The following is a 24,049-nucleotide window of genomic DNA, read 5'->3' on the forward strand; positions in this document are numbered from 1 at the left end:
AACCATCTCATCTTCCATGCGATGATTTAAAACCAAAAAAAAAAAAAAAGATTTAAACACACAAATGATAAATCTCTAGTTGCGAGTCGCTGAAGTAAGTGAAGCGCAGGGATCCGGAGGCAATAGCTCCACTCCCCAAGTAGCAAGGGGACAAGAACCAACATCAAATGGTCGAGATACCAGACATAGGAATCACGACGAGATGAGTTCAGGATCAGAACCACCAAGATATCCTGGACAGGCTTCAGGGGTTCCTCCTACTCCGAATGGACGAGAGAGGGGAGAGACTACTAGTATGCAGGAAAATTCACAGCTAATTACTCGATCAGCTGAAAACCAAAACGCCAGACTCGACAAGTGGAATCTCAAGTTTGATGGCACTGCCAGGGGTATGTCCGTAGAGAGTTTAGGATTTATACGGGTGCACGGAGGAACAGGTGTTCAGAGAGTTTCATGTGTTACTCACAGGCCCCACCTTGAAGTGGTATTGGCAACTGTTAGAAGACAAAGCTGATGAGTACGACTTCGGCTACCTTTCGCTGACACGAGAGATGACCAGGGCGTTCTCAGCCTCGGAAACGATTATGTTAGCATCAAACCCCTGGTGGAGTGCCACCAGGGTTATAATGAGAGTTTGGATGATTACATCTCGGCAATGCACAACCTGCATTTTAAGATGCAAAGGAAAATTCCAGAATCAGACCTGGTGGAGATTTTGAAAGAAAATTTAAACTCCCATCTCGGAGCATTTATGTTGGCTTCTCCAATAGATTCGTTAGCAGAGTTCAAAAAGAAGGAAAGACGGTTGGAGAAGTGGAGATAAGAGAGCACGTCAACGAGATTGTCAACGAGTCGGAAGACAGCGAATCAGAAGAGTACCAACTTGAGGCGTTCCAAAAAGACCGGCGATCACAGAAAGTTTTCGCAGGAGGGAACGGACCAGAAGCAGGAGGAGAGTGCTCATCCCCGTTTCACACATACTTGTGTTACTCTTGCAACAAGCCGGCGGATTTCTATCGCCACCGCAACCATGCAGAGGGGACAGGATGTTAAGACCGGTTCCTAACACACAGTGTCATTACTGTGGCAAAAGTGATTCGTATCACTCAACGCAGGCTCCTTTTTTATCATAAGGTCAGACCAGATGCCCGGTCAGAAAAGCGAAACACAGGCACAATAGAGAGGTACACAGGTACACAGCCAAAAATTTCCACGAACCATTTCTAGTTTTCCATGATAATGCGTTTTCAATTTCACAAAGTTTAATTTTGTGCTCCTGTGTATTAGGGGAAAATTTAATGTTCAATGAGCCTTTTGGTTTTAATTGTTATTTGGCCTAAGTTCTATAAAAATGGATGGAAAATAATTTAAGTCGAACTAAAATTGATTAATTTAAAAGTTTGGAGTACTTTTGGTAAGTATTATTGACTTTTAAAAGTGTCAACTTACAGGCCTTTTTTTTAAAAGTGTCGTTTTTTGACACTTTTCAAAAAAAATTTTTTTTAGTTTTCCCTTAGGAAAAAAAATTTTTTTTTGGGTTTTTTTAAGCTAATAGACTAACTTTTTGATCAGTACCAAGTGCGTAAAGTTTTTTGTCAAAATAATTAAAACAAATATTTTTTTTCTGTGCCTTAATAAAAAAAATTGTTTTTCTTAAAAACAAGGCGGGACCCCGCCTATTTTTCCTACAAAATCAAAAAACAAAACTGTTAAACATTGCGTCGTTTTTAAGATATTAATTAATGCCACAAAAAGTGGTCAATGACATGGTTAGACCAAATGAGTGTTGCAATCCGTTCCAAAAAAAACAACACAAAGCAGTTGGGAACAAATTATTTAAAGTCACTGCACGTTGGAAATGCGAATTCCGGCAATTGGTGGGCAAACATATTTGCAAAGCCTGTCGAAAAATTATGTACCAAAAAACGCCGATTCCCAAAAGTAAAATTGTAAAAATGGAAAGCCCCTCATCATATGAGATAGATAAAAAATCTATCGATATGATTAAATATTCGAGCGATTAAGATTCCTCATATTATCCATCGAGTGAAAAATATCAAATTTTGTACAAAATATTCTGGCTGAATTAAACAAAAAAGCGAAGAGAAAGGACAAACTGAAGATTTTGGCAACTGTTCCTAGATGCTGATCCCTCCAGAAAGTCCAGAAAGATTACAATCATTTTTATTTTTGAAGAACACTAACTGTATTTCGACAAGTCTCAAACTGAAATCGCTTCTTGACTCAAACTTCTTTGACGATCATACCTCGGTTTGGAGCTTTAGAGCTTTCTATGAGTGGGTTTTATAATTGCCCTTTGGATTGTTGATTGATAATGCACTTGCGACTCAATCCGATTGTTTAGTCTTATTCTTTGGGTATTCTTTCTCATGGTAATTTTCCATTGAGGGTCCGAAAGTGTGGGAACGAACTGATAATGTATTTTGATTCGTTCTGGATGTTTAGTCACGGTTGCCAGATTTGGCTCAAAAGAGCCAAAAGAGCCCGTCGCTGCCGACGTCAGCAGAGAAGTCGGCACAGCGTAGAAGATTTCAGACGAAATCTATCGTGCATGAAAAGGAAAGCCGATATTCATATATTGATCTCTCTTTTTCTGTCTTATAATCTGCCTGCACTTGGCGGTAGCAGAGACAAATTTCGGCCGGTCGGTCTTTCTCTTTTGCGCTTAACCGTTATGTTTATGTATTTCGAAAAAAAACAAATAATTTTTTTTGTTTTACTTACAAGTTAAATTGTTTATTCATAAAATTTTAATTTACTTAAACAATATATTTACCTAATTAAATTTTTTATTTAACTTGATTTTATAGGTTCATTTTTTAGTTAAAAAAAATGGTCCATTAATATTTATTTAAATATTATAACAGTAACAGTTTTGAGAAATTGCGTTTTTACTGAACAAATACAAATTATTTAGTTGGATATATACCGCTTTAGAAAGGGTATAGGAGCATTGGCACGCGCCAACAGCGAAGGTGAAGCAAACGAAATCGGTTAAATGAGGTAAGAAGAAGACTTGGTGCATCGCATTATTTTCGAAGGTTTTATGAGAGAAGGAGGTTTTGCGTGATAAGTTAAATATTTTGTGGCAAGTGATATTGTACATAAATTAAAGTCAGGTAAGTGCTACCTTATATCTAAGATATTGTGATAGATTTAACTTTAATTTGCGCCTAAGTGCCTTAAGCTGACTGCAGACAAGTGCCTAAGAAATGCTTTGCTGAATATTAAAAAAACTTTGTTAAAAAAAAAAATAATAATAATAATTTTAATAACTTAAATAAAACAATTAAAAAAGAAATATAAATGAATGAAATGAAATGAATAAATTGAAATAAATAAAATTAAATAAATTAATTAAAACAAGAAAGGAAGCTAGCTTCGGCCAGCTGAAGCTTATATACCCTTGCAGATAATTCCTATTAATCACTAATTTTCCGATCGTTTCTATGGCAGCTATATGATATAGTAGTTCGATATTGATAAAATTAAAATCGAAATTCGAAAACATTAAAAACAAGAGAAAACGCTATAGTCGAGTGCCTCGACTATTAGATACCCGTTACTCAGCTAAACAACTTAATAGAAATATGCCTTCTTATATGTTTTTCACCGCTCGATTTTTACCCAGGGATCTCTTTCTAGAAGAGGCTTTCTAGAACTTTAAATTCTGCCTAGCACATCTTCCGGGTCTCTCTAGCGCAGGTGAATGCAATTGTGAAAAACGTATACGAGCAAAAAGAGACAAAATGCGCGCCCCATTTCAAATAATTTAAAATTTGCATTAACATAATGTGAATTAGAGTGACCAACGAAAAAAAGGCAGTTTTTTTCCAATGCCATTTCCCAGATGGCGCTAGGGTACATTGTATTGCGCCATCTACCGCCAGATATTGGTACTACTAGTCATGAAGGGCGGAAATGTAGGCGCTGGCCAGGTTTAAGCGTTTATTGGGTTTGTGGGCATTAGAGTGGGCGTGGCAATTTTTTACTTGGCCAATCGATAGGTATTGACGAAGCAAATACATATCAGTTACTATTTTCATAATAGCTTCAAAACTGTGGGGGGCTTGTGGGCGTTAGAGGGGGCGTGGCACCTTTTTGAAACAAACTTGCGCTGCGTAGGAGCTCCTAGAATATTCATGCAAAATGACAATATTCTAGCTTTTATAATTTCCGAGATCTCAGCGTTCATACGGACAGACAGACAGACAGACAGACAGACAGACAGACAGACAGACAGACAGACAGACAGACAGACAGACAGACAGACAGACAGACAGACAGACGGACATTGCTAGATCGACTCGGCTAGTGATCCTGATTAAGAATATATATACTTTATGAGGTCGGAAACGCTTTCTTCTAGCTGTTACATACTTTTGCACGAATACAATATACCCTTTTACTCTACGAGTAACGGGTATAAAAAGTCATATACCAGAGTAGAAGAGAATACGATAAAAACCAACGAAGCAATAATTTATTTTCTATTATATTCCCATTAATTTTCCGATCGTTTCTTCGGCATCTATATGATATAGTCGTCCGATTTTGAAAAAAATTTATTCGAAGTTCAGAATTAGATAAAAGATGGCATTTCAAAAGTAGGAGGTTATACGTTCAAAAACACCCAAGATTTTGTTCCCCGATTATTCCAATGGGAGCTATATGATATAGTTGTCCGATCCGGCTCGTTCCGACTTATATACTACCTGCAATAGATATAAGACTTTTGGGAAAGTTTTAGCCCGATAGCTTTAAAACTGAGAGACTAGTTTGCGTAGAAACAGACGGACAGACGGACGGTCAGACGGACGGACAGACGGACATGGCTAGATCGACTCGTCTAGTCATGCTGATCAAGAATATATATACTTTATAGGGTCAGAAACGTCTCCTTTACTGCGTTGCAAACTACTGACTGAAATCAAAATACCCTCTGCAAGGGTATAAATATAAATTTGTATGTAATGTTTTTTTTTGAATGAAATTGCTGATGACATTTTGGGTAAAGTCACTCGTGAAATCATGCGTGCCGTCTCATATGACAACTTCGTATAAGGCACTGGTGATATCACCGGTGACTTCGAAGAAATTGTCATTTGAGCTGCCACTATGGTTCGCGGTAGGACATCTCGAACAAACGTCTCTATGGAGAGTCACGAGTGCCAAATGACATGTCACGATTTCACAGATTTCTGGAACTGAAGGGAATGGATATGTTACTCCCCCATTCTTAGAATTTGGCCTGTCCTCAGGTGGATAGTGTTGGGTATAGCATTACATTTTCTTCTCTGTTAATTTGATTTTGTAGATCGTTTACAATTTGGCTTTACAATAGTTTTCTTGGTATGCTCTTAAATGTATACAACAAATGCTTATAAAAATGATTAAAAAAGTTGTTAAAGTGATTATTTGGAATACATTATCATATTTTGTGTGTGGTTCTATTATTTCCTTCGTTTGAATATAAGATAATGGTTCTAATTTAGTTACATTGTTATTTACGTAAACGCTCTATGTGTAATCTAACATTGTATTTAAAAGAGTGAATTCATCTAATTGTACTGAACAAAACGATTTTAACGAGGTTACTTCCAACTATAGAAATTTCTTTATTAATGCAATTTCGATTTAATAATGTTTTAGGGTTATTCCATGTCAATAAAATATTTGGTTCAACATAATTAATTTTAATTTAATATAATTAGAGTAAAAGTATTCGTGCAAAAGTATGTAACAGTTAGAAGGAGGCGTTTACGACCATATAAAGTATATATATTCTTGATAAGGATCACTAGCCGAGTCGATCTAGCTATGTCCGTCTGCCCGTCTGTCTGTTAAGCGTGTTCGATTGTTAAATCGTTAAGCGTGGTTCGTTAACAAAATGAGTGTGTCTGTTCAAATAGAAAAATTGGGAGAAGACAACTATGACGTGTGGTCGATATCAATGCGGAGCATACTCGTCACCCAGGATTTGTGGAGTGTTGCAAGTGGAAGCATTACCAAGCCCCTAGACAGTTCGGAGTGTGCCAATTGGGAAATTATTGACCAGACGGCGTTGGCGTCCCTGATCCTGAACGTGAAGCCGACACAGTTGATGCATATTAAGCACTGCTCTAGTGCATACTTGGCATGGCGGAAACTTCGGGAAATTCATCCATCAGGCAGTCCAGCCAAAAAGGTGCAGCTCTATCAAAAACTTATGGGGCTAAATCTGCATAACGGTGAAAGTGTCAACAGTTATATAAACGCATTTACGGAAACTTCCGATAAGTTGACCGAACTTGAAATACGTCTCCAAGATGATTTGAAGGTCATCATGTTATTGTCCAATTTGCCAAGTAGTTGGGAGAGTTTCGTCGTAGCAATCGAAACTCGGGACAAGTTACCTAGCTTCGACACAGTTAAGGTAAAGCTTTTAGAAGAAGGAGCGAGAAAAGAAGAGAGAGATAAGAGAGAACGTACTGATCAAGCGGTATATGCACACCGAAACTTTCAAAGTAAGGGTACAGTTTTCAAAAGTCGCGGAAAAGCTAGCAAAGACGAGAAACAAACAAACATCGCGCGAGAGATTGCCGAGATAGTGAGTCTATCGAAAAACTGCAATCGAACTGCGAACTGTGTGTAAACAAAACGAATTTTTATGGTGTCTTGATACTGGTGCGACTTCACACATGTGCTGCAATTAAAACTTATTTAGTACATTTATCGAAAAGAAATCAAAGAGAATGCTTGCGGCGGAAGAGTATATAGAATCTTCGGGTTTTGGCGCAGTTGTGTTCTGCGCGGAAAACGTAAACATTCGGTTGGAAGAGGTGTTGTTCGTTCCAACGTTGCACATGAATTTTTTGTCAGTAAGCCAAGCCGCTGCTTACGGTAAATTCACAGTGTTCGACAAATACAAAGCTGTTATCAAAGATGAAAAAGGAAACATAGTGCTACAAGCGCAGCAACGGAATAATTTGTATTTATTCGAAATAAGTTCGCACAGTAATATTGTTTGTATGGCAAAAAAAAATACACTAGTAACGAAATGGCACGATCGGTTCGGCCACTTAAACTTTCAACGTTTAAAACAAATAGCAGATCAGAATCTAGTGACCGGGATTAATATTCAACATGTGCTAACGAACATTAACTGCGATACATGTAACATTTCGAAGATATGTGCGCTACCACACCCACAAAGGGCAGACATGATTTCAACAAGCGTGTTGGAATTGATTCACTCGGATGTCTGCGGGCCTATGAATGTGAAATCATTGGCCGGGAACCGCTACTTCGTCACATTCATAGATAATTATTCTAGAAAAATCCATGTTTACTTCATGCGTGCGAAAAATGAGGAACTGGAGAAGTTTAAGCTGTTCAAGAACTACGTGGAATGCCAGAAAGGAAGGAAAATCAAACAGCTGAGGAGTGATAATGGCAAGGAGTACGTCAACAATGAATTAGCGGAATTTCTTAACTCTTGCGGAATTAAACGACAATTGACGGTACCCTATACACCCCAGCAAAGCGGTGTCGCTGAACGAGCTGACCGCACCATCGTAGAGGTGGCAAAAAGTTAGCTTAGCAAGCGTTTACCTTCAGTGACCTTCATTTGCCTTGAGTGTCATTCGGAAGTAGATTAAGGAGCTGCCAACAAAGATGGATCCACAACTCCAGAGGACGAAGAGAGGGGAGCCCAGCAGCAGCACTCTCCAAGGTGCGATTCTACACACAGCGGCAAAGAGGAGGATATATTTGTCAGCGCAAGTGATCCTGATGAGCAGAATGAAGTACACAGCGAGGCAGTCCCAAACCAGGACGAAAATATGCCGATATCCTCACAAAATGCAGTTTGTCGGGGTCCTGGAAGGCCGAAAATAAATAGGACGGGCAACCCTGGCAGACCGAAGAAGGATTTCCAAATGCTCAACAACCTAAACAGCCTTCAAGACGCCGAAACTCCGAACACAGCAGACGAAGCACTGTGTGGCCAGTACAGCAAACACTGGAAGACGTCAATGCAAGCAGAGATGGATGCGCTCGTGGCCAACGGGACTTGGTCATTGACATTTCTGCCCAAGGGGGAAGAGGGCCATCGGATCAAAATGAGTGTTTCGCATCAAAAGAAACAAGGATGGCGAAATCAAACGGTTTAAGTCTTGACTGGTAGCGAAAGGTTGCGGACAACAGTTTGGTATAGACTACTAGGAAACATATTCTCCTGTAATCCGATATGAAACTTTACGAATGCTATTCGCTGTAGCCGTAGAAAAGCAGCTGAATATGCATCAGGTTGATATATCAAACGCATACTTGAATGACGAGCTACATGAAGACGTGTATATGAAACAACCTTCGAACTTTGTTGACAACCGCAACCCCAACTGTGTATTAAAGCTACGAAAAGCGATATATGGGCTAAAGCAATCTGGACGTGCATGGAACAGCACATTAGATGAAGCCCTGCAGAGGATTGGATTCAACAGAAGCAGAAACGAACCTTGTTTATACATCAAAGAAAGTCAGAACACATACAGCAACATAGCCGTATACGCAGTGTTGGGAAAGGTACTATGTTTTTTTACCTAGGTAAGGTAAAAGATATTGAGCAAAAATAAATACCTAGGTAAGGTAAAAGTACTTCAATTTCCCAGTACCTAGGTAAAGGTAAAAGGTAAATATATTGTTTTTTTATTTTTTATAATTTTTTGTTTTGTTACTTAAAATAAGACTAGTTTTCAGTTTTTAGTCGTCTTAATCAAACATCTTTTCATTTCATTTAAATTTAAATGTTATAATTTTGTGCATATATTTTTAAAACACGCGGCATGAATAATTGTATGCACGTATCACTTCATTAATGTATTTATGAAACCCTCATGTACATATTTGGCGCGCAAAAATTTCGTATGTAGAAACATTGACTATATATTGTGCATATGTATATGCCGTTTGTTTACGTACATACGACATTTTTGCGCGCCAAATATACTTTGGTTTCATAAATAAATTGATGTAGTGATGGGAACATACATACGTGCACAAAATTAAATAAAATAAAACTGCGATTAGTTTTAACTTCACAAAACAAACAATAGAACGGCTGAATTCCAATGACTTTTAATGCTGCGTTCCGACTATTACAATTTCGATGCAATGAAACGATACTACAGTGTCGCAGTCAGATTTGGCTATTTTAAATCAGAGCAATGTTTAATACCTATGTAAGTACCTTAATATTTTTAAAGGTATATAAAAATCTGTAGCTAGGTAAGGTAAAAGGTACTCAATTATTTTTATACCTAGGTAAGGTAAAAGGTACCACTAAATTGTACCTAGGTACGTACCTAGGTAAAAGTATCTAGGTATGTCCCAACACTGCGTATACGTGGATGATCTTATCATCATTTGCCCAAGTGAGGAGGACATCAACGTGGTCAAAAGCAAGATATCTGCGGTCTAATCGGTTCTCTCATGTATTTAGCCGTTTTGAGCCGACCTGACATTGTACATGCCGTAAGCAAGCTATCCCAGCGTAACACTGATCCGCACATCGAGCACGAGTCTGCAGCTAAACACTTGTTGCGATATTTAGCGGGGACATCAAACTTGAGTATTGTCTACAAGAAGTCTGGAGGATCAGTAATGGGATTTGCTCTGGATATGCTTTCTTCCTGGCTGGCGCTGCGTTCTCATGGTCTGCAACGAAGCAGAGCGTCGTTGCTTTGAGCAGCAGAGAAGCGGAATATATTGCCCTGTCAACTGCAGCTAGAGAGGCAATATACCTTAGAAGATTGCTGGGGGATATGGGTTGGCCAAACCAAGAACCAATAACTATCTTCGGAGACAACATCAGCTCTCATCATTGTAGCGAACTACGTTTCGAGAGCTGGTGTAATTTGTAGCCTACGTTGAGCACGCGCTGGTTCCGGCATGAGTTACCAGTAGAGGGGGGTCGGGGATAGGTTTTAGGAACGCTGCTACTTGCTCCATAGACGAACAACAAAATCTTATTACTTCGCGTGCTAAAGGGTACGAGGATCTCCGCAGGACTAATGGACCGGACTATTGACTAGCAAAGGACAGACAAGGACGGACAAGGATGTAGTGCCTTTATGTCAGCGGTTGTTCAAGCTGACTTGCCCTCCCTACCATGATCACCATCGTCCAGATACATTTATGGCGATCCCTAAAAGGCGACTACACTTTACACGACAGATAACATTCGACGACGCATGGCTTCCCTATTGACTCTACTCAACTTTAGATAACATTATAAATTTTATTTTTAAACATAGAATAATCCTATTAAATAACAAAAATTTAATTCTAAACAAGTTCATTAGGAACCTAAGAACTGATTTACATTTAGCTTGAAATTAAAAATGCGAATTTAATGACTAAAAATTAAATTTAGCGATCGCTGAATATTTCTGAGTTCATGTATATAAATGTACAAATGTAGAGAGCGGGTAGAATGGGTAGAATGTAAGTATGTTAAATTATGCCATTATATGTGAGACTTAAAATTTTATTTTATTGAGCAGGGAGTTGGGTAGGGTTTTATGGGAGAAAATTTACGAAATTGGATGTAGTTTTTTTTCTCAGTATAGCATTTTAAAGATTTAAATTTTCATATTTGTTTTTTTTTTTTTTGATGACTTTAATTCCCTTAGACTGCTTGAGTCGGCTTTATTTATTGTTATTTTTTTTTTTTTAAGGTAGTTGAAATTCTGTAAGAGTAAGACGTTGCAATTAACTCACTTTGTTTTTCCCTCGATGAAGCGCTTCTCGACGGGCCTGTGGAAGAGAATATCAACTACTTAAGAGAGCTAAGTTGCTCTCGCTCGCCTTGCTCACGCAATCTAAAGCGGTACGGTTCTCTCACAATTTACTTTAACTGATCTTTAGTGGTTAAAGCATGGGAGAGGGAAGGGAAACGAAAGCGGGAAGAAGGGACTGTTCTGCTCTAATGCATAATTTTCATGTTATTGACCTTCTCTCTTCATTTAAATTATACTACGCTGCTGTTGCTCTGCTCCTAGCGGCGTAAACTGCCGCGTAAAATTCGTTACTTTAAGTTCTAAATGTAATTAGAATTGCTTTCGTATTTCCAAGGATGGTTAATTCAAAATTTCATTTCTTTCTGGGGCTTTATTTCCCTACGGCATGTGGACTGTATGGCCTAAATTTTGTTGGCTAGTGGGCTTTTCTACAACATATAAACGTTGATGTAGAAAGTATAAAAAAATATGTAGATAATAAAAATCAAATTTTCGGCGCTATGTTCTGCTGCTGCGGGAGCTCGGATTCTGCTGCTGCTGGTTGATTGGAGGTTGATCGGTAGATGGGTCGATTGGTTGCCAGTTTGCGATTGATTCCGGTTGGCCTTTCCCACTTCTTCCACCAAGCTTGGCTTCTAGCGCACAGAGGTTATGTAATTAGGTGCCACCTAAAAACATTAGGGCGTTCAAACACCGTTTTAACACCTTCTCGCACTCAAAAAACTTACCCACTAGGGGTTGGCACTTTAGCACTTGTTTTTTGTTTCTATGCAACTTGCAACGGCGATTGCTGGGAATTTTGGGTAATTTTGGCTTTCCTTTAATTTGTATAACTTTGATCTTCACTGCACTTGCAACTAACTTGTGTTTCGATCCACTGGTAATTTTGGTGTAAATCTAAACGAAATTGCCTTCGGGTCGGGACCCTGAGTACGACCTCGCTCACCACTTTGGTGAAATTTTCGGAATTTTGGCTCAAGAGACTTATCCCCGTCCAAAATCGTTCTGGCCAAATTCCGTTGCCTACTTTTGGGCCGAAACATTTTCAAGCCAACCGACAAGCAATCCTACAGTTCCCCCCCACCAAAATCTCACTTGGGGTGAGCTATTGCCACAAGGGAGATACCAGCTTGTCGGTAATTTCCACTGCCTGAGGCCCTCTCTCATTGTAATACCAAGAAGACCTATTCATCGCTGCTAACTCTTGATCTTTATCCGAGCCTACGAAATCTGGCTTAGGTTCTATTTGGTATTGACTTGCCGAGCAATGGCGCTTTTGTGAAGGCTGCTGTATGGTTCCTGAATATTTTCCTAAAATTTTCATTAATATTTCACGGGCTCTCACAAGGCTTCTCAATTCTGATACAGAGTTAGCCGACTCATACAGTAACCCGCGTTGTATTTCCGGAAGAAGGTTATGCCGTAGTATTTCTACCATTGATTGGCCAGTCATGGGCTGCAACAGTCTATCTGAGAGCGATGAAATTACCGTATAAAAGTTATCAAACGATTCATTTTCGCGTTGTTTCCTCTGCTCTAATTCCGCCCTAATACTTCGATCAGCTAGATTATCCTTAAATTGGCCCTTTAAAGCTGCGCACAACTCATACCAACGCACCTCAGAAACACTTTTGTGATACCGCCAGTACCAATCGCTCCCAATTCCCTCAAACAATATATTAGCGTTTTGAGCCATTAGCTCAAGATTACCCTGCAATGTTAGTCCCGCTAACGCTTCGACTCTGTATATAAAGTCGTCGATGGTCATTGAGCCTTTTCCTGAGAAGCGTAGCTTCCAGCTACACATGATTTGGGCAATTTGATCAGAGCTCATCAAACTCGGGACTGAGGCAGGCGATTGATTGCCCCTCAAACTTCGATCTAAATTTTGTGGTGTCTGCTGAGCTGCATAAGCCTGGTTCTCGATCGGATCTATGTTTCGTTGTACTTGCGGATCTGCATAAACCTGGTTCTCGATCGGATCTATGTTTCGTTGTACTTGCGGATCTGCATAAACCTGGTTCTCGATCGAATCTACATGTTGTGGTGTCTGCTGAGCAATATTAGCCTGGTTCTCGATCGGATCTAGTACTATCTGATTGGGGAATTGATTTTGATTTCGTTTTTTAAGACCTTCTGTAAACGCTTTAGTGATCTTTTCGGTCTCTTGGTCTACCAATTTAACAAGCTCTTTTGTTTGCTGGGCCATCGCCTCCGCTATAGCCTGTGAAATGGCTTGACTTATACTTTGAACCATAGCAGTTTGAAAATCCTTTGGCGGTCCAGTCTGGACTAGAGCCTGGTCTAAACTATTAGAATTTGACATTGTGATTTCGACTAGCGTTAAGCGGCACTCTTGGAGTTTCACTTTTCGAGCCAGAAGGTTTAGTTGGAAAATCAACGGCTAACTTTTACGCAGAATTGACAAACTTTCTACTATTTTAGTTAGATCTTCTGTGCTGTGTGCTAGGGACATTTCAACAAAACCTACAGCTCCGGAATCTTGCAATAATAATTGAAAAAATATCTACCTAATAATAAAAATAAATAAATAAAATAAATAAATAATCGTAAGCAAAAATAATAAGTAAACAAAACATAAATAAATAAATAAATAATCGAAAAAAAAATCAAAATAAAACTTTCAAAATTTGGGGTGCCATGCAATCGTTTTCTGCTATCTTTTTGTAAAGTTCCTTGTCCTGCTAAGTCCTGTCGTTAATGAACTTTAATACTATTGACTCTAAAATTTTTAATAATAAAATGGAATTACAAGTGGAAGATGTCGTTTTCAGATGACGATCTATTAACGAAAATACCTACTTAATCGGTTCACCGCATGGCAAAACGGCAACATCCGGCTCCTATTGTTCAGATTCTCGAAAACAGACTCTTAATCTTACATTTAACATCTTGTATTAATGAAATTACTGAACTTCGCATAAAACACAGACTATACCAGATACACCAGGCAACCGGCAACAAGTGTTCTGTACAATTCCATATTAGACTTCAGTACAACAAAAAATTAATACTTCCTACGCTAAAAGACGGGATGGCAAATTTATTAAGCCAATAAACAACGCCCTATGCGTAAGTCTAATTAGGTAGCGGCGTTAAAGCTAAATAGCTAAAACTTTTCCAGCAGCCTAATAGTATGCAAGGAGTTTTGATTTGTAAATCACTCCTCGCCGCACCTGATCTAGAGGATGAATGCCGTGGAGATTCTCTTGACTAACGTCTGATGTTACTGACGGTTTTAAAATATTTTTTTAATGGATTTGGCCTTGCCGGATCGAACTGTCGCCATGACAGAATCACGCCACACACGTTTGGGCGCCAAATAAGTTTATTGTTATTTATTAGAATACTGTAGCGAACTACGTTTCGAGAGCTGGTGTAATTTGTAGCCTACGTTGAGCACGCGCTGGTTCCGGCATGAGTTACCAGTAGAGGGGGGTCGGGGATAGGTTTTAGGAACGCTGCTACTTGCTCCATAGACGAACAACAAAATCTTATTACTTCGCGTGCTAAAGGGTACGAGGATCTCCGCAGGACTAATGGACCGGACTATTGACTAGCAAAGGACAGACAAGGACGGACAAGGATGTAGTGCCTTTATGTCAGCGGTTGTTCAAGCTGACTTGCCCTCCCTACCATGATCACCATCGTCCAGATACATTTATGGCGATCCCTAAAAGGCGACTACACTTTACACGACAGATAACATTCGACGACGCATGGCTTCCCTATTGACTCTACTCAACTTTAGATAACATTATAAATTTTATTTTTAAACATAGAATAATCCTATTAAATAACAAAAATTAATTCTAAACAAGTTCATTAGGAACCTAAGAACTGATTAACATTTAGCTTGAAATTAAAAATGCGAATTTAATGACTAAAAATTAAATTTAGCGATCGCTGAATATTTCTGAGTTCATGTATATAAATGTACAAATGTAGAGAGCGGGTAGAATGGGTAGAATGTAAGTATGTTAAATTATGCCATTATATGTGAGACTTAAAATTTTATTTTATTGAGCAGGGAGTTGGGTAGGGTTTTATGGGAGAAAATTTACGAAATTGGATGTAGTTTTTTTTCTCAGTATAGCATTTTAAAGATTTAAATTTTCATATTTGTTTTTTTTTTTTTTGATGACTTTAATTCCCTTAGACTGCTTGAGTCGGCTTTATTTATTCTTATTTTTTTTTTTTAAGGTAGTTGAAATTCTGTAAGAGTAAGACGTTGCAATTAACTCACTTTGTTTTTCCCTCGATGAAGCGCTTCTCGACGGGCCTGTGGAAGAGAATATCAACTACTCACGCAATCTAAAGCGGTACGGTTCTCTCACAATTTACTTTAACTGATCTTTAGTGGTTAAAACATGGGAGAGGGAAGGGAAACGAAAACGGGAAGAAGGGACTGTTCTGCTCTAATGCATAATTTTCATGTTATTGACCTTCTCTCTTCATTTAAATTATACTCTTAAACTACTTAACCTAAATTGCTGCTGTTGCTCTGCTCCTAGCGGCGTAAACTGCCGCGTAAAATTCGTTACTTTAAGTTCTAAATGTAATTAGAATTGCTTTCGTATTTCCAAGGATGGTTAATTCAAAATTTCATTTCTTTCTGGGGCTTTATTTCCCTACGGCATGTGGACTGTATGGCCTAAATTTTGTTGGCTAGTGGGCTTTTCTACAACATATAAACGTTGATGTAGAAAGTATAAAAAAATATGTAGATAATAAAAATCAAATTTTCGGCGCTATGTTCTGCTGCTGCGGGAGCTCGGATTCTGCTGCTGCTGGTTGATTGGAGGTTGATCGGTAGATGGGTCGATTGGTTGCCAGTTTGCGATTGATTCCGGTTGGCCTTTCCCACTTCTTCCACCAAGCTTGGCTTCTAGCGCACAGAGGTTATGTAATTAGGTGCCACCTAAAAACATTAGGGCGTTCAAACACCGTTTTAACACCTTCTCGCACTCAAAAAACTTACCCACTAGGGGTTGGCACTTTAGCACTTGTTTTTTGTTTCTATGCAACTTGCAACGGCGATTGCTGGGAATTTTGGGTAATTTTGGCTTTCCTTTAATTTGTATAACTTTGATCTTCACTGCACTTGCAACTAACTTGTGTTTCGATCCACTGGTAATTTTGGTGTAAATCTAAACGAAATTGCCTTCGGGTCGGGACCCTGAGTACGACCTCGCTCACCACTTTGGTGAAATTTTCGGAATTTTGGCTCAAGAGACTTATCCCCGTCCAAAATCGTTCTGGCCAAATTCCGTTGCCTACTTTTGGGCCGAAACATTTTCAAGCCAACCGACAAGCAATCCTACATCATATTGCAAGAAACCCGATCCATCATAAGCGTACCAAACAAATAGACATAATGTTTCATTATGTAAGAGAAAAAGTTGAGAGCAACGAAATCAATTTAAAACATGTATTTACAGAAGAAAATGTTGCAGATTTGTTAACAAAAGGTTTATGTAAACAAAAGCATTGTAAATTTGTTAGAGCCCTTGGACTAGTAGATTCCGATAGCGCAGATCATGTATAGCTTAAGCAAAAGTGTTGAAATTGTATTTAACAGTAAGCATAACATAATCTGCTCGGTAACAATATCTTTATATGTAACAAGAATGTATGTATATCGGGCAGCGAGCTTTAAACATATGTTTTCCCTCTCGCTGCCTACTCTTGTTCTTAAGTGTGTATACTCGTACAATCTGAAAGAATTATTAAAAGTGCCTGGGAAAAAAAATAATATAGATCGTCTGTTTCGTCTGTTATCTGTCTTGCTGCCCGTAAGTTTCCCAAGTAGCAAACTCGAGCACTTAATCGAAATACGATCGGCAGCTTGTGGCTGTTACCCTCCCCTTTCAGAAATCGTTTGCCGTTGGATCAGTGATAGCCTTGCAATCTGATCCCCTAATGTTAATGTCGTCTGTCAAGAAGTCGTCGTCATTATTCTAGACCTACTTCACTTGTGGAATCAGCACCCCCTTTTAAACGTGAACCTAGCAACTCATGTTGAGACTTTCCTTCACACGATAAATTTTAATAAATATATGTTGAAATAAATCATAAAGTAAAGTAATAAAGACACTGGCATTACCAATTAATGACAATGTAGGAACCAAAGACACTTGTCATTTATTTTTTTTTACGGAAAGTATCGAATTGATCGCTTGTAAAAGTGCGCTCGTCAGCAAAAAAGATGTGCAGACTATTCACGACAAAGAGGTCACTCTGTGGGCTGCTTATATTTGATACCACCCGCTAAAAACCAAATTTTATTTAATAGAAAAACGAAATACAGAGTTTACAATATTATCGAAATGTTACCTATACATATGATTAACATGGATAATAAAAGTAGTTAAAATTAATTAAAGGGTAATAAAGTAAATTAACTAAATAGTGCTTAATAATATAAAATGTATGCTAATAATTAGAACTCATTAATTGTAGTTAGCTTACTCAGTTAGAACTAAATTATATTAACATGCTCTTATTATATAAATGCTTAATATTATTACAGATATAGGTTAATTGGAGGTACTTAATATTTAAGGTATAATTTAAAAGTATAAGTATTTAAGATTGCTTAATAATTAAATTTACTTACTTATTAAGATAATATTCTTTAAAATAATCTACGAAAGTAAATATTTGATTCGCGGAACTTATTATTTACGAGCAATTACAAACTTCATAATTCTCCCGAGAAATTGATTTTCTTCAATGACAGAATATACCTTGGCAAACGGAAGGGTAGATATAACAATCGCTTTCTGAGTGTTAGTGCAATGGTTAATCGAAGAAAAATCTAGATCGTATAAATCCATATATTTTGGTTCGAATTCATAAATAGATATTGTAAGTGAACATTTCATTGAAACATATTCGGATCGACTATTGAAATCTGAATCCTTCTCATAAGTTTTAGCAATAACTTTCGTAGTTAACAATATGTATTCTTTATATGCACAAATATATATAAATAAGAAATAATAAATCATATATTTGTGCACGTCTTCACTCTTTTGGAGTACCAATATGTGGTTATACTTCACTTATTACACTAAGTTATACGTATGATTGAGATTAAGTTCGCACAACAAAAAAAACAATATATAATTTCGCCGATCGAGCGTTTTTCGTTTAGTTTTTCACTCCACTCCGATTTCGTTGTGTCAATGGGTTTATACTTTGGCGCCATTGGCGGTTTACTGTTTCGTGCACTTATCTTCTCGGCACACTTATACTGCAAACGGATGATTGTGTTGTACTTTTCGCAATGCTTGGATGTTCATCGCGATTCGGATTAAATGGAGCACGGCAATAAAAACGAGAATATAGAACACTTCCGCGATTTGTTGATTGTGGTCTATTATTTCTATTTGGCAATTAGGATCTATGTCCGTGGAGTTCTTTCCTCCCATAGTTTGTTAATGTTATGGTATAATTTTTTTTTTTTTTTTTGATTTTACCTTTTGCTGCGAAATGGTATTTAAGCCCAGAGCGCGTTCGATATCACTATTGTTCACTGTGTATTTCTTCCTAAAATTGCGCTTGTGCATTACATATGCATTCATAGCCACATTAAGGAGCAAATGGACAGCAATAATGATCAGGACGTTGTATAGTTTATCAATCTGTTCTGTGTGATCAACTACTTGAACATTGTTGACAACGTTAGCTGAGTCGTTGTCGGCCTTAGAGGACTTTCCTCCCATATTGCATATGTTTAGCCAGAACCAACTATATATTGTTTTTCTTTTGTCTTTCTTGTTCCTGGATCCTTTAGTCCTTTTTGGCAGGACTATTGTCAGGATTGGCTTCGTCCTTTTTCCAAGAAGACTAAGAATGTCCTTAAGAATGTTCTTATGCCTTTCCTAGGATCCTGCCTCTTCTATCCTGTTAACTTAGCACTTTTCACTTTTAGGTTCACGGTTCACTTTTAGCCCGATTCTTTTTCTGACTTCCCTTTGCACATGCGGCTCTTTATAAAGGGTTTCAGGGACTAAGATCGGAACGAGGTGAATTCCATCGTTCTTATTAAAATTCCCGTTCCATCCAGAATCCCTTCTCATCTATGCACCCAGCTTGAACTCCCCCATGGTGAAGTTAGAGTGCAACGCCGGTGTATCCGCCTGCAAAGTGTCCAATTTCCGTGTGTCAGCGGTATTTAAATCAGGCCACGCAAGTGCATTTATCTGTTCACCATAGGTGTCATCTTCTTGTTTCTGCATTCGGCGCGTGCCGACGGCCACGTGGAACTTTTCTGCATGCTTAGCGTCTTCCACGGCAATTATGTAACTTAGCAGGTGGGGTTAGATATTCTATACGTAATTGACAACAGTGGTTCCCACGTGACCTTATTGTTTTTGCACCTGCTGTCTGCATGATCAATTACATAATTGATTGTTGTCTTCATCGGATGATGCTGTCACACTTGGTAGATGTAACAGGCTCGAAATCTTCGATGTGAATTTATTATGGAATGGTTTCGTAAGAAGAAGCACAAAATCTGCGAGTGTGGCGACCTTTAATGTGTGGCCTCGACCCATACCCTGAGTGTCTCCTGCTCTACCGACTGAGCTAGCCGGGCTATTGCATAATTTTAAACATGAGTTTTTGTTTCTTTTCTTATTTCTTTTTATAGCCTTGTAGAGGTTATTATAATTTCAGTCAGATGTTTGCAAACAAGGAGAAGGAGACGTTTCCGACCACATAAAGTATATATATTCTGGATCAGCACCAAGAGCCGAGTCTATCTAGCCATGTCCGTCTGTCCGTCTGTCTGTCTGTCCGTCTGTCCGTTTCTATGCGAACTAGTCTCTCAGTTTTAAAGCCATCGCGATGAAACTTTCCCGAAAGTCTTCTTTCTATTGCAGGTAGTACATATGTCGGAGCGAGGCGGATCGGACCACTATATCTTAAGGCTCCCATAGGAATATTCAAAGAAATATAAGAAAATTCATTGTAACTTTGTAGGAAGTAGGCGTTTTGATTCTTGACTACTATGTATAAACAAAATTAAAATAGAAACGCTGAATCTGGAATCCCTGGAACTGCACCGAGTGAGCATTACTTTATCTACAAGGGTATATAAGCTTCGGCTGTATATGTATATTACAAACTATTTATATTGCTGTCATCCTCCGGCTGGCGCTTCATCTTGTGGCCGTCTCGCCAACAATCGTTCCTCTTCTCTCTTTAGCCGAGTCAGGAGTAGACTCCGTTGGTTAAGAGCACTCCTTTTATCGTGGAATTCGTCCACGAGAGCCCTCGCTTCATGGACAAGCTCCCTTATTAACGCCTGGTCCTCCTTCAAACTTTTCATTTGCCGGAGGGCACTCCAGCGTTTCTTTATGGCGAGGCTTACGCCTCGCCGCTGGCGATGTCCTGCACAGCGAGCGAAATCCTGACGTCTTGCTCGCAAGTACCGGGTCCATCGATCGATCTCCAGCATTTGGTCAAGCTCTGCTTGTACCAATTCAATATGTTTTGTTAGTGTCTGCATAAGCCTCTCCTGTGCCTCGCGATTTCCGTCCCGGATCCGCGTAGACTCCTGGATCTCATCTTCGGATAGTTAAACGTTTTCCGCCCACATTGTCCTCTTTTTTTTTTTTTTGTTGAAAATATATGTTAAGTTCTCTTTTGTGTATATGTTCTGATATTATGTCTTTCCTTATATAGCTGTTTAGTTTTGGACGAAGCTTCCTTTCCACCCGTAGGCAGTACCCCCTTTCCTGGGATTTGAACTCCGATGTTCATAATCTGCTTACTTTGCTTTTCCGTTTCTAATTTTTTTTCTCACCAGATAAGAAGAAACAATTTTTGAAATCCTCCAATTATGATATTGGATCACGCTGTGAAAAGGTCTTTAGCATGGTAGACCCCGATACTCTTCCCGGTGGTATTTCCCAATTCATACAAGGAATTGCCATGCTTCCTACAGCGGGTGTTATATGCCTTTTCAGCTCGTTTGTGGGCGAATGCCTCCCAGTATGGTGTACGCATTCCCATGTGTGATCATGCGTGTTCCAAACATCGCATAGTATGGTTCCATGCCGATGGACTCATGTAATCCACTTCTGAGAGTACAAGTAATTCGGCTTAATTGTACATCCCAATTTCGCTGATCTTGTGCGATTGTTGCTCGTAACATCTGGAGTACTGAACGGTTTACTCTTTCAGCCGCGTTGGCTTGAGGGGAGTAGAACCCTGTTCTCACGTGTCGTATACCATATTTATCAAGGAGTTCAGTGAAAGCTTGCGCAACAAACTGCTTACCATTGTCTGAATGTATAAATTCAGGTACGCCAAATTGGTGAAATATATGGGTTTCCAAAAATTTGATGACTTCGGCAGAAACGGCTTGTCGCATTGGTTGTAGCCATACGAATTTCGAAAAATGATCAAAGCATACGAATATTACTGTGTTTCCAGTTTTGGTTCGGGGATACGGGCCCATAAAGTCAATGTCCAACCTTTGCACTGGCCTTTCGGTAACCTGTTGGTTACCCATTGGAGGTCTTGTTGTTTTGGTGGATTTATGACTTTGCAGATTTCACATTCAGTTACTACTTTCTGCACGTCGTTGGTCATAGACGGCCAGTAGTTAAACTGTCTAAGTCCTGCAAGGGTCTTATGTAATCCTCCGTGTCCGGCTGTGATAGCATGATGCGTCTTATAAACCAGATCAGATCGTAGATCCAAGCTCTGTAATCTCTTATGGCATCATTTGATGTGAAGCCCATTCGTTTATAAACGTATCCCTCGATTACACAGGGACACAAAATTAAACTTTGTAAAATTTCCACGAACCATTTTTCCATGATATTTGGGTGCTCCTGAGTAAAATTCCCATGCAAAATTATTTTCCATCACCTACAGGTTCCGCTGTATAGCTACAAAAAACCGATGTTTGCCGACATTTTGAATTACGTGGCCTATATAATTGGTCCAACCTTTATTATTTTCGGTAGGACCTTATCTCAATACATCACGGCACTACTAAAAATAAGTCCCCATCGTGAACCATTGTCTATGTCTTTGGAATTCGACGCCAAAGTTGAAACTCCCAAAATTTTCACAATTTCAGTGATGAAAAAACAATTCTGAGAATTAAATCTTAAATGGAACTAATTTTATTTTATTCTTTAATTTCGGTTTAAATCGATTTCATGAGGATATTTTTTATTGAATTTATTATACTACTAAAACCGTTTTTTCTACTGCTAAATGTTGTCAAATTTTAAAAAAGTCAAGGCATCCTACAGAATGGGAGTAAATGTCTCTATGTATGTTCACTAGGGCGGTCCACATTTGTATGAAAATTTTTAAGGGCCTACTCTCACCCGCTTATACGGTGCGCATTGGGGTATTCAAGGTATACCAAAAGACAATTTTTAAAAAATCGTGTTTTAGGGTCTGCGAATTGGTTTCAAAGTTTATCACCCATACGCAGTGTTGCCTTCGATCAAAAAGGTGGCATAGATATCAACAATTCAGTTGATGTTTTGCTCTCCTTTTTTTTAACAATTATTCCAAAGAAATACATAATTTGACAAGACAAGAAATGGGAGAGCGATTTTTTTCGACCAAATTCGTACTGTTATACATGTCGTATGAGTAATTTTAAAGCAAACTTTGAAGACGTTTCGCAAGGTCTAAATCTCGAAAAAAAAATTTTTTGTTTTCACATACATTTTTTGCATACTTTAATATACCATGTTAAGGGGTGAGAAAAGAATTTCATTTTTTGGACCGCCCTAATGTTCACTGAACGTATTTATTTTCTTAGTCCTACAGGTTGCCATGACTTATTCAAAATTTGACAACATTTAGGAGTAGATAATGAAATCAAAAGTTCGGTTTTATTAGTATAAGAAATCCAATAAAATGTCCCCATGAAAACGCATTAAACCGAAATTAAAGCATACAATGAACAATAGATACAGCTGTGGCAGCTGTTCTGTGGCAACACGAGTTTCACATACGTCAAAAATCCCAACCGTTTCAAACGGATGGACTAATAATTTATAGACGAAGTAAGTTCTTAATTTTGAAATGTGAGCGATATTTTTAGTTCGGAGTAATTAGGACGCTGAAATTTGAAAATTGTAACTTTTTAGATTCCATTTTGCTCATTGCTCATCGGTCCATGTAGTACCGTATAGAGTTATTTTATAATACCAAAAGAAATACCAAAAGTGCCCATCGGTCATTACAATTTTTATCATTAATTGCTCATTAATGTCTGTCCTGCTCGCACCTACGTCAAATCGTATAGGCTGAACAAATGGCTCTAATGAATGAACCGGACAATGTCGTGGAATAACCGCATTATTGGTGGACGTGTCCTATTATATTTGTTCATGTTCTTATTCATCGTTCCGCAATAGTTTGCTGTGTTTCGTATCACTCCTGTTCAATTTTATGTTTAGCCTTTAAAGAAAATTCTGTTGATCGATTTTTGTATTTACTTTTGCGGGGTTTTAAATATAAAATTTGTGTTTGTGTAAATTCATTGTGCGTTTCATTAAGGCTATTTACATAATTGTTTTGCAATTTACTATGTCTGAACTTCAGTCATCTTTACTGTTAAAAAAACAATTGGCAGGTATGTTATATCTCTTATATGTACATATGAATATGAATTATACATACATATGTATATATGCAGACGAAATGATCAGATTTGTCACATGGCTTAGGAATAAGTGCATAAATCGAAATCCTAGCGATGCTTTACAGTTTTTTTTAATGGTGTTGGATTCAATTACAAACAAAAAGGAACGAATTTAAAATTGAAAAAAAGTATTTAATTATGGTTTTATCACAATGATACATATCTTCATGAGTTGTTGGCTTTGTCGAATATACATAAATATAAAATGAATAATACTTCATTTTAAGGAATTTGTTCCTACCAAAGACGTTTGGTTTTATGTTTATCTGTTTGAAATTCCAAAATATAAATTTTAATAATAAGAATACCGTGTACGCAAATTACGAATACATAAATCTTTCGATATACTTTTGTATATATGTTATGCATTTGTCTATGTCTACCTTAATTATCCTTGCGAAGTATGTATGTGTATATGCACATATGTACATACAGTTTGTCAAGTAATTGTTTGCAAAAGAGAAAATGGCATAGAAATTCGTTTTTAGATGTGAAATGTACAAGCAAATACTAGATTTTTTAATTTTTTTCT

General features: G+C 38.1%; 2 protein-coding genes across 4 annotated transcripts in view; one reads left to right on the forward strand and one right to left on the reverse strand.

Annotated features, from left to right (window-relative positions):
• The window catches only part of LOC138912833 (uncharacterized), a 216,800-nt gene that overhangs the window by 12,122 nt on the left and 180,629 nt on the right, over nucleotides 1–24,049 (reverse strand). For both annotated transcript variants that reach the window (XR_011418394.1, XR_011418398.1), the window contains exon 1: nucleotides 2,268–2,599. The gene's annotated coding sequence lies outside the window, so the exon portion shown is untranslated. Of the gene's footprint in view, nucleotides 1–2,267 lie in introns of those variants that run through there.
• LOC108054899 (ubiquitin-conjugating enzyme E2 G1) overlaps nucleotides 2,997–24,049 on the forward strand; it is a 42,014-nt gene continuing 20,961 nt past the window's right edge. The window contains exon 1 of one of the 2 annotated variants that reach the window (XM_070214302.1): nucleotides 2,997–3,140. Coding sequence is in view for 1 of the 2 variants with exons in the window: in XM_044392550.2 (XP_044248485.1) it covers nucleotides 23,403–23,448 (46 nt within the window). In the remaining variant the exon portion in view is untranslated. Of the gene's footprint in view, nucleotides 3,141–23,255; nucleotides 23,449–24,049 lie in introns of those variants that run through there. The other variant, XM_044392550.2, reaches the window with a different exon arrangement.

This window comes from Drosophila takahashii, chromosome 3L, assembly GCF_030179915.1.
Source record: "Drosophila takahashii strain IR98-3 E-12201 chromosome 3L, DtakHiC1v2, whole genome shotgun sequence".
NCBI lineage: Eukaryota > Metazoa > Arthropoda > Insecta > Diptera > Drosophilidae > Drosophila > Drosophila takahashii.